Source organism: Dioscorea cayenensis, unplaced genomic scaffold, assembly GCF_009730915.1.
Source record: "Dioscorea cayenensis subsp. rotundata cultivar TDr96_F1 unplaced genomic scaffold, TDr96_F1_v2_PseudoChromosome.rev07_lg8_w22 25.fasta BLBR01002160.1, whole genome shotgun sequence".
In the NCBI taxonomy this organism is placed as follows: domain Eukaryota; kingdom Viridiplantae; phylum Streptophyta; class Magnoliopsida; order Dioscoreales; family Dioscoreaceae; genus Dioscorea; species Dioscorea cayenensis.
In genome coordinates, this window is record NW_024088551.1 from 21,451 (window position 1) to 34,782 (window position 13,332).

Here is a 13,332-nt window from a genome sequence, read left to right on the forward strand (position 1 = left end):
TCAGCCAAACTCATGTCTAAAAAAATGTTGGTGATTTGATGACAATGGTAATTAAAACTTTGGTAGGTGATTACCAATTACTATCACTATAATGGTCCTGAAATCTAGGTAAATGGTTACTAATTACCATCACTATAATGGTCCTGAGATAGCCAAATACGTGAGTGTATTTTATATAATTTATCAAAAATTTTAAAAAATAATTATTATATGTAAAAGTTATTTATTTATTTATATACAATATCAAATCAAATCATTGATGTGAGTGTGCATATGTTAAGTGATTTCAATTGATCCATCCAATGACTTCAATGGACCCATTCAACCAAAACACTTTAAAATACACAAGCCTTTTAGGCCGGCCAATTAGAGAAAAAAATATAGGAAAAAAAAGAATTAATGAAGCTTCATGGTCTATAATTAAAAAAAATTCACACACCCGTGTTAGTTTCTTGTGAGCTTCATTTATCACATAGAAAAATAATAATAATAATAATAAAATTTTATTTTTAATTATTTTGCTTATATACCCCTGATAAAATTTTTTGTTTCTGTATGTGTGAATATTTGTAATGAAAACAAGTAGATGTACTAATACAAAATTGTGATAGATTTATCAAACTCTTTTGTATTTGTACAACAAAATATTCCAACCATAAATATGAAAAAATTGTCACAAATAACAAAGGACACAATACAATCATTTGTACAACAAGATGTTGATAATTTAATTTTTATCATATTAGAGCATGTTTTCAATGTTATTTATTAAATATTTCCCTATGTTTTTCATGACTTCATTTTATTTTAATCTCTAATGAAAAGTTCCATGAAGTTTAACTTAATCACAGTTTTTTCTTAATTATCATGCAAGCATGCACATAGTTTGTCTTTATCATTGTGTTAATTAATACTTTAAGGAAATGTATCTAGCTTTTTGGGTGGTTATAAAATAATTAATTAATATCAATAAATAAACAAATGAAATCAAATTTTTTAAAACTTTTTTTATTTTTTTTTATATGTTTTTATATTAATCCAAACAAAGCCATATATATGACTTGGTCAATGTTGGCATCATGGTAATAGACAAAGTTGAGTTATGAATAAAAATTCAATTGTTCTTTTGTTTCAGTCAAGTGATTATTTAATATATATATATAGTCATATAATAAAATGTGTGACACTTAAGTAAAATTTTAATTTTAGAGGGGTATATAAGAAAATTCACAAACTATATACATTGTAAAAAAATAACAAAAATGTGGTCCTTAATAAGTATACAAATTAATTAATAATTTATATAAAAGTTTTGTAATAAATTCAATATCTAAAAAGTTGGACTTGTTATCCAAAACTTGCATATTTTTTTTTCTCATAAAAAGGAATAATTTATTATAAATGATATTTTGGATTTGCCTACCTCCTCCAAAATGTTATAATTTAATAATAATTAAATTGTTGATATCTTAAATCTTTTAAAGAAAGATTATTATTTCTTTCTTTGTTTGGGGAAAAAAGCAATCTAGTCCTTTTTTTTTGGTGCACTAATTAATTTTGTTATCAAAAGTTTTGGCCAAAATGCTAAGTACTTAGATTTTTATTAGATATACATCTTTTATAGAACATATTATATAGGGGAGTGCCATTGGTTAAATGGTAATCAGTCTAATATGCAGTGGGTTCGTTTATAAATTAATGCAGTGATTCAGTAGAGATAGGATTGAACGATATGATTTGTTTGATTACTGTGCAAAAAATAATTTAACGGTTTGAGATTAAAACACTATACATTTCTATTTTTTATTGCACATTATTTATAAGTATAGTAATCACTGTTAACTCATATCAGTAAATTTTGTAGAGGTATATACACAAAAAATCATCACAATTTTTTTTGCTACATTAATTGTTTTTTATTAAATGTTTTGGTCAAAATGTAACTTAATTGAAAATTTCTCAAATAATTATAATTTTTGCAAGGGTATATACACAAAACCACTCTCAAATACAAAAAAAAAAAAACTAATAAAATGGTTCACAAGACTTCTTCAGAGCACCAATCCAAACAATCTTGACCGTCAGATAAAAACAGTTGCAAATCTCAAGGCACATGATCCTACACATCCACCATTCAAATGAAAATTTTCAAATAAACCCCTTAAAACACCACATATTATTTTGCTCATCTTGAATGGTCAAAGTCCTTTCTAGTGCTGAACTGCCGTCCAACCAGGCCTAAATCAAACCGTGTTGAAAGGGCAAAATCGTCATTTTATCACATCCTTTTAGCTCCTCCATCTCCCTCTCCTCTACTTAAACTCACACCAAAGAGAGAGAGAGAGAGAGAAGAAGAAGAAGAAGAAGAAGAAGAGTATATAATGGCATCTTCAAGAGCACCAACTTCTAGTTTTATGGTTCTATGTATTTGTAGAATTTGCCATGAAGAAGAAGATGAAAAAGAAACAAAAATGGAGTCACCTTGTGCTTGTTCTGGGACTCTAAAGGTATCACAAAAATTATCTCTTTTTTTTTTTTAAATTTTTAGTTTTCTTTTTTATTCATGAATTTATTGGAAAGTTTTGGTTTTTTATTTTTTATTTTTAATAAGGTATGAATGTTTTAGTTATTTTGGTGTTTTTTTTTGGTATTTATAGTTTGCTCACAGAGGATGTATACAAAGATGGTGTGAAGAGAAAGGGAGCACTGTTTGTGAAATTTGTTTGCAGGTGAGAATTCAAAACAAGACAATGGAAAAATTGTTTTCAGTTTTTGTAAGCTTCATTAATCTTAGTTTTGTTTCTATTTCTCAATTATTATTATTATTATATTATTATTATTATTATCTATTTATTTAATTGATTTTGTTTTTTTTGGGAATCAAGTACCCTTTTTCTTTTTTGTGTTTATGCTTGCAATCAATCTTGTCAGTTTAAAAATGGTTGGTATGATTAGTTCTATATATATATTTTATGTTTTTTCAAATACCAAAAAAAAAAGGTGTGTTTATTTAAATCCATGGAGAAAATTTTCATCCAAATTTGAAATGTAGTTTACAAATGTATTTATTTATTTATTTTTGAAAATTTTGTATTAATTAATTTATTTATTTGCAGAAATTTGAGCCAGGGTACAGTGCACCACCCAAAAAGGCACTGGTAGATGTGCCAGTAACTATTAGGTAAACTTTTTCTTTTATGAATTTCCTCTTTTAATTTGAATTTAAATTTAAATTTTTCTCCACAATCATGGGAGATAAAAGAGTAATCAGAGGACTGCTTGGTGGCCCCCACTACTAAAATTATTAAATGGTCCCACCAAGCCACATCAGCATTATTGACACAAATAATAATTTATCTACATGTATTTTACCATGATATATATATATACATATGTATAGTATACACCTGTCACAGTTCATACATATATATATATATATTTATAGACCGGTTCTTTGAGAAAGTTCGTAGATAAATTACTCTATGTGTTGGATTTTAAACAGTATTATAAATAATATCAAGTAAGATATACAATATTTTATGAATAATAATACAATGAAAAAGTTAACAAAATTTTCATCTCGTCAATAATAAAAAATCCCATCAATCCACTCTTATTTATATACAATATTGTTTAAATTAGTCATCTACAGAGGCTCTACGCGTGTCCGTAGATGACATTGGCGTATATATACATTGTTTATCAAATCATGTGTATATATATATATCTATGGCAAACACACAATACTTAAAGATATACATATTTAATAAGAAAAGTGCATACATACATACATACATACATACGTACATGAAGAAAGAACAAATGTGCAACCAAACATTTTATTATGAGTATATATACATAATCATATATATATAGAAATGAGCCTTTATACAATGGAAGAAACCAACTGTAAATTTTGCATTTATACACTTACAATTATGAGGTTTGGTGATTGTGTGCATGCAATGAAAAATTAAAAAGTAAAAAAAAAAAAAAACACACACAAACACGAACATCACATCAAATATAAGCCTGTAAATAATGTACCAAAACTTATTCACCCTTTTTTAACTTTGAATGCAGAGATAGTCTGGAAGTGCAGAGGTATTACCAAGCAAGGCCAGAAGATGAAGATGAAGACTATCATTACTTCAATCCAGCTTGCTATGCAGCAACTGAAAGAATCTTCTCATACTGCAGAGCTATTGCTTTAATGGTGAGCAGAAATTTCTATTTCAAACAATTGAAAGAGAAAACCAAAAAAAAAAAAGTTACTTATACCTTCAAGGATTTTTTTTTTTGGGACAATGAATTTGATTTTGATCTCATTTGAGTGCAGTTCACAGTCTACTTGTTGTACAAACATCTTGTTTTTGTGCTATCAGCTGGAGAAGATCATCACTATGCATTCCCACTTCTCACTGTGAGTTATATAAACAACAAGAATAAAAAGACTGTAATTTCATTGAGTTTGTAATCAATCTGTGAATTCAAATTGTGATGAATTAAGTTTCAATTTGGTAGGTTTTCATACTGAGAGCGATCGGGATTGTCTTACCGTTTTATCTGATAATGAGAATGGTCTCATCAATCCAACACTGGCAGTGGCAGCAGCATCTGGAAGAAGAACAACAGATCCATGTAAGTTGAAATTCATTAACTGAAAAAGATGTTGTCTCGATTGTAAGCAAATGTTTGACTAATCGATACTTATCCATTTTGTCAACAGGGGACTTATAGTTTCGACATGAATGAACGAGGGCATCACATCATAAACATACACAGATGACTCGAGTTCCTCCTTGGCAACATTTAAACGTTGATGTAATAGTAAATACAGAATTCAATTTCAAATGTATACACAAAAACAATAACAAGAAACAGTTGACTTTTGTAGAGTTTGTAAAAGAATCAAGTCCAAATGCAGTTCTCTCATGCAACTTATTTATTTATTATGTTTATGTCTGTTTCACTCAAAGCATAAAAATACTTATAAAAGAAGAAATCTAATGGTTGTCATTGTAATTCAAAGCAACAGCAAATTCATTCAAATATAATTGCAAGAAACCATGTTTCATTTCCTAAGCAGCAAGTCAGGCTTTTCATTTCCATGTGAGTGTTACAAGAGTGGGAAACACTGAAACAGTGAACACTTGGATCACAATGCAAAGCAACTAATCATTATGGCGGGAAGTTTCCATCAACCGAATGAAAACATTCTACGACATCGGTTGTTTGTAATCAATCATAAACAAAAGAAGAACACAAACTATAAAATCTCACCCTGGCATCGATATTTTAACCGCCAGAGCAAACAAAATGAATAAGTAATTTGACAGTCAATTATTACATGGTTCGAAGCATGAAGGTGAGCGATGATCTCACATTCTACAAAAGGTTAAGGAAATGAAAACATCAAGGTGCAATTAAAATTTTCCATTCTAGAATCCAAACAATGGCGGCATGTTGAATGACAAGAGAACAATTCACCTAATTTGATTAGATGCTTAAATACAAAGGAAACAAAAGAATAGTTATGAGCAAAAATCAAAATGAGGCTCGGAAGATTAAGGCCATGAAAAGATGGAAAAAAATTATCAAAATACTAGGAGCAATTTGCACCGGTGGTATGCCAGTAGGGTAGATGGCACTAGCTAACTAATTTGGAGAACAGTCAGGCCAAGTCAAAAGAGATTAATGCATTCTAGACAAATTGCAATCCACCTATCATTTTCAGGCAAGACAGTGACAATACAAAGCACATGCTTACTATGAGTTGTCATACATAATTGAAAAAAGATTGAGGAAAAACAATGGAAAAATATCAACAGAATTCAAATGCAACAGATATCCAGATACCCCAAAGGTAGCGTGTACAGAATTGCCTAAATTCCGCCAATTTTAAAACAAGAGTCTCAAGGCATAGCCACAAGACTGACTAAGGACCATAGATATGTATCGTAGTTTTACGATTTTTATCCAAACCAAATAAGTTAGGTTGAAGGTGAACCAAAATTGAAGTCTAATTTCATTAATATCACAGCAAATCCATCAAAATCAAAATCTAGGAGGTCCAATTCCAGTTACAGCAGAAAGCCAACATGATCATATTGGATCTATGTTTCAATCATGGCAGTACTTAATCAATCTTGAATTATCATTACAGGCCAACTATAAGGTAAAACATTTATAGGGCCATCAGAAAATCTAGTGACTCAATTACTTAATTGAATATGATTGCCAATTTGACTTGTTGATGCTATAATGGTCATTCCTTTCATTAAAATTGAAAGAAAATGATAGGTCATATGGTTAAGCCATATTATATAGTTGACAGATATCATAATTATTTTCATACTTTTGATATTTTTACCTGAATCATCACAGTTTCACATGAGTTCCCACAATTTCCTTCTCTTTTACATACATCCATATATTCTAAATAATGCAAATTTGAGAAGAAGAAGAAGACACAAAAAGGAAGCACATCACCGAAAAGTCTAACAATCATTCTTTATTACTGAAAGATTATCATGCTAAATGTTACAAAAGAAAAATTGGATTAATTAGAAATTCTAGGAAAATAAGCACTTGCTTGCAAATCTACAGAGTAGACATGACAGTGATCAAGACACAAAGGTTCCACACACAAATGAGCCCTCACTTCACCGATAAGCATACTTCATCGCTATTGATAACCAGCATTCCTGTTCTCTTTGAAGTTTTGAAGTAAGTCGCACGTTAACCAATATAACCATAGAATTCTAGTTCAAATCAAGTCAAGATCAACCAAAAAGCATACAGAATGCAAAGCTTAATTATGTAACCCAAACAACTGAATTGATGACAAAACATAAGTTCCCACATACATAAATAGTGCAGTATAATGTAAATGCCATTATGCCACTAATAATTCAAATGAGAAACAATCAAAATCAGTTTTTAAGAATTGACATTGTTAGTAAGTTTGGCACTTGCACAGCTGTGTCACTTGAGAGCAAACAATATCACCCAAAAAGCAACCTAAAGCAATTTACATTAACTCATTCACTTTCCCTACTTCACAACAGATTAATGAGAACACACTTAATTCAAAAACATAGCACAATAAAACAAGTACAGGTACAAAGTTTAGCACTTGCCCCATTTGGCCTAAAAAGTATAAACTGAAAAGCAACATGATACAGAGTACATTCAGCTCAAGCAATAGAGTTAAACCCATTACAACTTTGATATACATTACACACAATAAATAGCTCGACTAGTTAGAAGACATCAACTAGTTTGGATATCCCTTCAGGAACGCTGAGTAGAAAGTTTGGCCCTTGTTCCAGTTGATAGCAAGCATCAGGATAAAGCAACAAAAATACATACTTTATATAGCAAGAGTGAAATTCATCCTAAAACCCCAAACACACAACTTATTAATTAGAATGCATCAATTGATCCAAATTGAGCAAAATCAGATTTTTAATACAGGCATCAATAGAAGGTGCAGCACCTGTTCAGATTAAGTAATGCACAATCAACAAGAACACAACATAGCACAAAGAACTGGAGTATGTAACTAAAGAAGTGTTGATAACTCAATACAGCCAAATGATTAGAATTCCAGTTCCTAAACAATAGCATGCAAGAACAGCTCAACAATACAAGTAAAACCAAAGACTTAAAAGAACCCCATTGCAGCTGATACCACATCCATTCTACTCCTCTCCTTCACTCCCAGACGCGCCAGCCTTGTTGTTGTGCTTCCTGGCGTACCTCTGGTTCCTCAGGAACTTGGGATCCATCTGCATCATCAACAAGAACCAATACTTCAATTACGGGAAAAAGGGAAAGTTTTTTAAGGAAATTAAAGCAAAACTATGGCGAGATGGTTACCCCCTTGGTGGAGGTATGCCGATGCCTGCGGGGCTTCTTGATCCCATTCTTGTGAGCCTTATAGGACTGATTATGCGCGGTGTGGTTCTTCGATTTCGCCATTCCTTAGCTCAAAATCATCAGAAAAAAACCAGCGATATCAACGAAAATTCCACCAAAATCGGATAAATCTTTGAACAAGAAGAAAATCATAGAGATTTCGAGCTCGATTCAGTTCTCAAACCTGAGCGTGAAGGCCGAAGGAGCAGAAGCTTTGGAAGTCCAGCACAAAAACTAGGGTTAGGGTTTTCCGCGGGCGGAGGAGCTGCTATTTATATAGAAGGCTTCAGAACCCTCAACCATTTGGAATTTAGATGGACGTAAAATGACTGAAATGTCCTCAATTTTAAAGATACAAATATACATTATTCAAACATTTTCATCAAAATTCATAATTTTTTATTTTACAACGAATATCAAACATGTTATATATCATCAAATACTACGTAATCGATCCATCTGATTATATATATATATATAAATGTGAATAAGTCATATATCGGGTCAAGCATATGTGTGAAGTGTAATCACAAACTCAACAATATATATACTTTTATTATGCGTAGACTCAAATTTGAACTCATTTTTTCACGATTACTTTACAAAGAGAATCATGTGTCAATAGAATAAATGGTTGCTTTGACCATTTGAATTCTTATTTTACTTCATCGTATAAAAAGTATTTTTGTTGTGGAATTGATAAATACTTTATTAATTTTTTAAAAATATTTTTATATTAATTAATCATTTTAATTTAATTTAACTTAATTGTATAGTAATTAAGTTATTCCAAATAGTAATATTTGGCTTGAAATAGTGAAATATTTAAACATTCCAATAAATAAATAATGAAAAATGAGTTTAATGAATGGTTGAGATTAAAAAGTTAGATTGGAGCATGGGTTATTATCCACAGTTGGTTTCAATTAGTGGGCCAACCCCTAATATGGGCCTAATAAAACTTTCATCACGTGATCCTTCATCTTGGGCTCGGCCCACCAACACAATCTATCACGTGGAGATACAAGTTTAAGCACGTGAAGATCACGTGGACCATGCGCACATCAACTGCGCCACCAACCACTAGCCTAACATCCAACCGTTGCTGCCGATCCGTTCCAATGCTCCGGCGGAACTCACAAGCCAAACATCAGCCCAGCATCCAACGGTCAGGGTTATCCTAGTAGGTCTTAAATCAATGGCTGAGATCTGTTTAATGACGAAGCATGGGCCAGATTGGGTGTTCCCCTGGTTGGCTTTATTTCAAAGTTCAAACCGGATTTTCCCGGTTACCCTGTGAAAATATTTCATACTATAAATTGATAATAATTGCTTATTTTGACTTTTACCTGTTGAAATTGGTCTTGTGTGTTTTCTTTATAAGATTATTATACATTGAATTTTTTAATATTTTTATTTAATTTGATAGATCAATCGTTTCTAATGTAATAATTCGGTTCGATATTTATAAGATTTTAAACATAAATAAAAAAAAAACTCCACCTAGGTCCTAGTTCGAGAGATGAGTCACTTCCTTCATCAGCATGAGTAAACCCTTACTTGTAGATATTGTCGATTTATCTAAGTCAATAATTTTTTTTATAGTTTTATTTATTTTTAGTCTAGTTTTGGAGTGTCTCACTGCTGCTAGTGATTGCTTCTTTATTTTCGATTTATGATTTTGTTTACGGTTTTTTTTTTAATTTTGTTTTTTTTCAGTTGCTATTTTTTTTTACTATGTTCTTCTATTTTTTTAATATATAAAAAAAACCTCCACTAATTAAACACTCTTCCCACCATAAAACGAAATCTATAATTATAATTAACAAATAAAAATTAGAAAAAAAGTAAAATATTATATATACATAGGTAAATTTTATAATTATAATTAATTATTATTTTGATAAATAGATCACAAGTGTCCCATTAAAAATAAAATAAAAAAATAAACCCCTGCACAGACATAAAGTAAGCTCGTCCAAGATCTTTGGATTCGATTTTGGGTGTATTAATATTTTTTTAAAAAAATAGAATAATAAATATATAGACACACTAATAACTCGCATATACCACCGGCTGGTCCGGTGATTCCGGTCAGCCACATTCCCTCTATATAAACCTCCCAAAGCTCACCACGTCCTCGTCTCTTTCTCATCGATCTTCATCTCTTTCTCTTCTTCGCTCTTTCATTGCCTTCGATCTATTTCTAGGGTTTCTATCGCTTCTAATCTTCATCTCCGGCGGCTAGATCAGGGCTAGCGTCGCCGGATCAGATCGATTCCGACCGGATTCCGGCGTGGCTCAAGGCAATTTGGTGTGATTGGTGCGTCTACCGAGTAATTCATCACCAGCCACCATGTTTCTCTTCGATTGGTTCTATGGCGTGCTTGCATCGCTTGGATTGTGGCAGAAGGAGGCGAAGATCTTGTTTCTCGGTCTTGATAATGCCGGGAAGACGACGCTGCTCCACATGCTCAAAGATGAGGTTTGGTTTTGCCTTTTGATTTGGTTTGGGGATGTGAATTTGTTCAAATTTTGGGGTTTTTTATGGTGAGTGTGTTTTGATCTTGTGCGTGGACAGAGATTGGTGCAGCACCAGCCAACGCAGTACCCAACATCGGAGGAGCTGAGTATTGGGAAGATCAAGTTCAAAGCTTTCGATCTTGGTGGCCATCAGATTGCTCGCCGTGTCTGGAAGGATTACTACGCCAAGGTCTAGTTTTGATCTCCTTATCTTATATGTTTTTTACTGCTTTTTAGTATAACTTATTTCATGCTATTTCTGATTCTGAAAACATGGAAGCTATTGATTGAATGCCAATTGTTACCCAAAAAATGTGCTTACTGTATTTCTCGTAGAGAGTGTCAAAATGGCTTTGCCTCTGGCTTAAGCTTGTGCCTTAGTAGGTTTTCTTTAAAAAAAAAAAAAATCTTTTGTGATTGATATTTGAATAAGAGTTCTTGGAAATCAAATGTTGTCACCTGGTAACTCCTTATTGTTCTGCATTTTCAGTTTGGCCTTCCTTATGGCTTTGCAATTGTTCTCTCTAGATGTTTGTGCATCTATGTTGTTCATGTTTGTCTTTCTATCGGAGCTCTAGCTTAGGTGTTTTAAACCTCTAGCTTCCTTCTATTTTTACAAAACCATTGAACTTGTAAATTATGATACTTGTTTTGGACTTGTCGTCCGTCTCAAGGCACTTTCTTATACCTTTGTAGTCTAATTTGTTCCATCCTTGTGCCCGTTGGTATACATTCATAGCCTGTGCTTTCCATTGGAATTCTTCAACTCATTTTGCTCTCTTAAAGTGTAGACTATGATATTGTTATAGTAATACCCTTGGATTGCTCTTGGTAATGAGATGCTGTGCAAGCTAGTTTCTGAAACAATAAATATTTTAGAATGTCTATGACTGGTTGTTTGGGTTACTGATTAAATCAGCCCTGTAAATCCCCAAGGAGCTTAGTGTTTTTCTTGCTCTACTATTTGTGGAGGTGATTTAGGAATTTTAGATAAAGTATCTTGGGGAGACATAGATGAGAAATCCCACCATTGATCTTAAGCTTAGATTTCTTGGTGGTTGGAAAGCTTTTGATTCCTACCTGCTAACCAATTGATTTGAATCTTCAAGGTTGGCCATATGAATGGGCTGATAATGGTGTGGAATAAATCCAAATTGACCATCGATGGGTATATTAAGTGCAATGCATCCCTATTGAATTCCCAGTTGCAAGAATAATATATAGAGTGATGATGAAGGAATTGGTTTGGTTACTTTTGACTCAACTCTATTCTGTCTCATTTGGATTATGAATAAATGTTTTGTTCTTTATTCCATTGTTAACAAGATGTTATACAACTTGACTTTTTTTGTTCTATCGGTCTCGTTGGCTTTTCTCCACTATGTGAAATGGCATGCCTGTCACCATTCAAATTATGGCAAATAATGTCCATATGATGTGCCTACATAAGTTCGCAGCAAGCAATACCTTCTTTTTTTTTAACCCGTGTTGCCTGTTCTATTGTCTTTTTTTAACTCACTGTTAAACCATTAAAAAGGTGTTTATACCCTTTAGTGCCTATACGCATGACCTTGAAAGAATGAAATCCTAAACTCCATGGCAGGTGGATGCTGTGGTTTATCTGGTGGATGCCTATGACAAGGACAGGTTTGCAGAGTCAAAGAAGGAGCTAGATGCGCTCCTTTCGGATGATTCACTGGCAAAGGTACCTTTCCTTATACTGGGGAACAAGATCGACATCCCATATGCGGCATCAGAAGAAGAGTTGCGCTACCATCTTGGCCTTAGCAATTTCACAACAGGCAAAGGTAAGGTAAATCTTGTCGATTCCAATGTCCGGCCTCTCGAGGTCTTCATGTGTAGCATTGTTCGTAAAATGGGCTACGGCGATGGATTCAAATGGGTCTCCCAATACATCAAGTGAAAGAACTTAACCTTATTTTGTAAAGCCTTGTTGGTGAATGGTGAAAAAAAAAACACAACATTGCATCATTATTTATTCACCTTCTTGCCCAGTATTTCATGTCTTCTTCACCAGCTCCCAGTGGAAATATTCAATGGGATGGCCACCAAAGAGAACAAAAAAAGAAAAACATTGTAGAAGTTTGAAATGTAACTTTTTATTTATGGTTACTTATTTGTTTGGTTCAGTGTGTGTCTAATTATCAAAAATGCTTTTTCCCTGTATATTTTATGTTTTAGAGACTGTTTTGCTAGTTTGTGATTCATCAAACAATGGATGACAAAATAAATCTTATTTATGTTTAGAGATCATTATTTAGTCAGCTTTTGTGTTTTTCAAGAACTTAAAAAAATACTCTCCTTTTAATAATTGGTTTAATTTTGATATAGTAAGAACTTTCTAAGCTTTGTTTATGAACAACTCTCTTGTTGGAACTATGTTTGCAGGAAACTCATAAAGTCATGTTCCCAAACTAATTTTATTCCATTAATACAGTAGATTAATGATTGATTATCAAGTGATCTATTAGTAATCGGGTTTTTATTAGAGTTTTTACAACAGGTAAAAGTTTAGTGCTTATATGTGTATGGATTCCATTTTCACTTACTCCGTCAGGATTTATGCACGCCTTTATCCTTCTTAGCGACTAGCCGCTCATCTTGGTAAAAAAATATAGTAGATTAATGGTAGTCAATAGAATTTTTACATCTTAAATACATTATAATGAGGTTTACAGCTTAGTTCTTAAAAACTAGAAGAAATGAGTTGGTGGGCTGAGTGAGGGGAACTTTTTTTCAAAGTATAATAATATTTTTAAATTTTGAATTTTTTTAGAGCATTAGAAGGGGACAACTATGACATCTCACTTCTAGGCTTCTAGCTGCTATGCATCACATATTTAAAGAATTAATTTCACTGTTAGG

General features: G+C 32.2%; 2 protein-coding genes across 2 annotated transcripts; both read left to right on the plus strand.

Annotated features, from left to right (window-relative positions):
• Positions 1-2,353: 2,353 nt before the first annotated feature.
• LOC120257477 lies at positions 2,354-7,240 on the plus strand. Its single transcript, XM_039264931.1, has 7 exons — positions 2,354-2,507; positions 2,658-2,729; positions 3,117-3,181; positions 4,084-4,216; positions 4,340-4,423; positions 4,525-4,641; positions 4,730-7,240. Exons 1-7 carry the CDS (start codon positions 2,382-2,384, stop codon positions 4,787-4,789), a joined length of 657 nt encoding a protein of 218 aa, XP_039120865.1. The 5' UTR covers positions 2,354-2,381; the 3' UTR covers positions 4,790-7,240.
• A 2,827-nt stretch (positions 7,241-10,067) lies between these two features.
• LOC120257486 (GTP-binding protein SAR1A) lies at positions 10,068-12,596 on the plus strand. The gene is made up of 3 exons (XM_039264940.1): positions 10,068-10,408; positions 10,505-10,636; positions 12,050-12,596. Exons 1-3 carry the CDS (start codon positions 10,280-10,282, stop codon positions 12,368-12,370), a joined length of 582 nt encoding a protein of 193 aa, XP_039120874.1. The 5' UTR covers positions 10,068-10,279; the 3' UTR covers positions 12,371-12,596.
• The last annotated feature ends 736 nt before the right edge of the window (positions 12,597-13,332 follow it).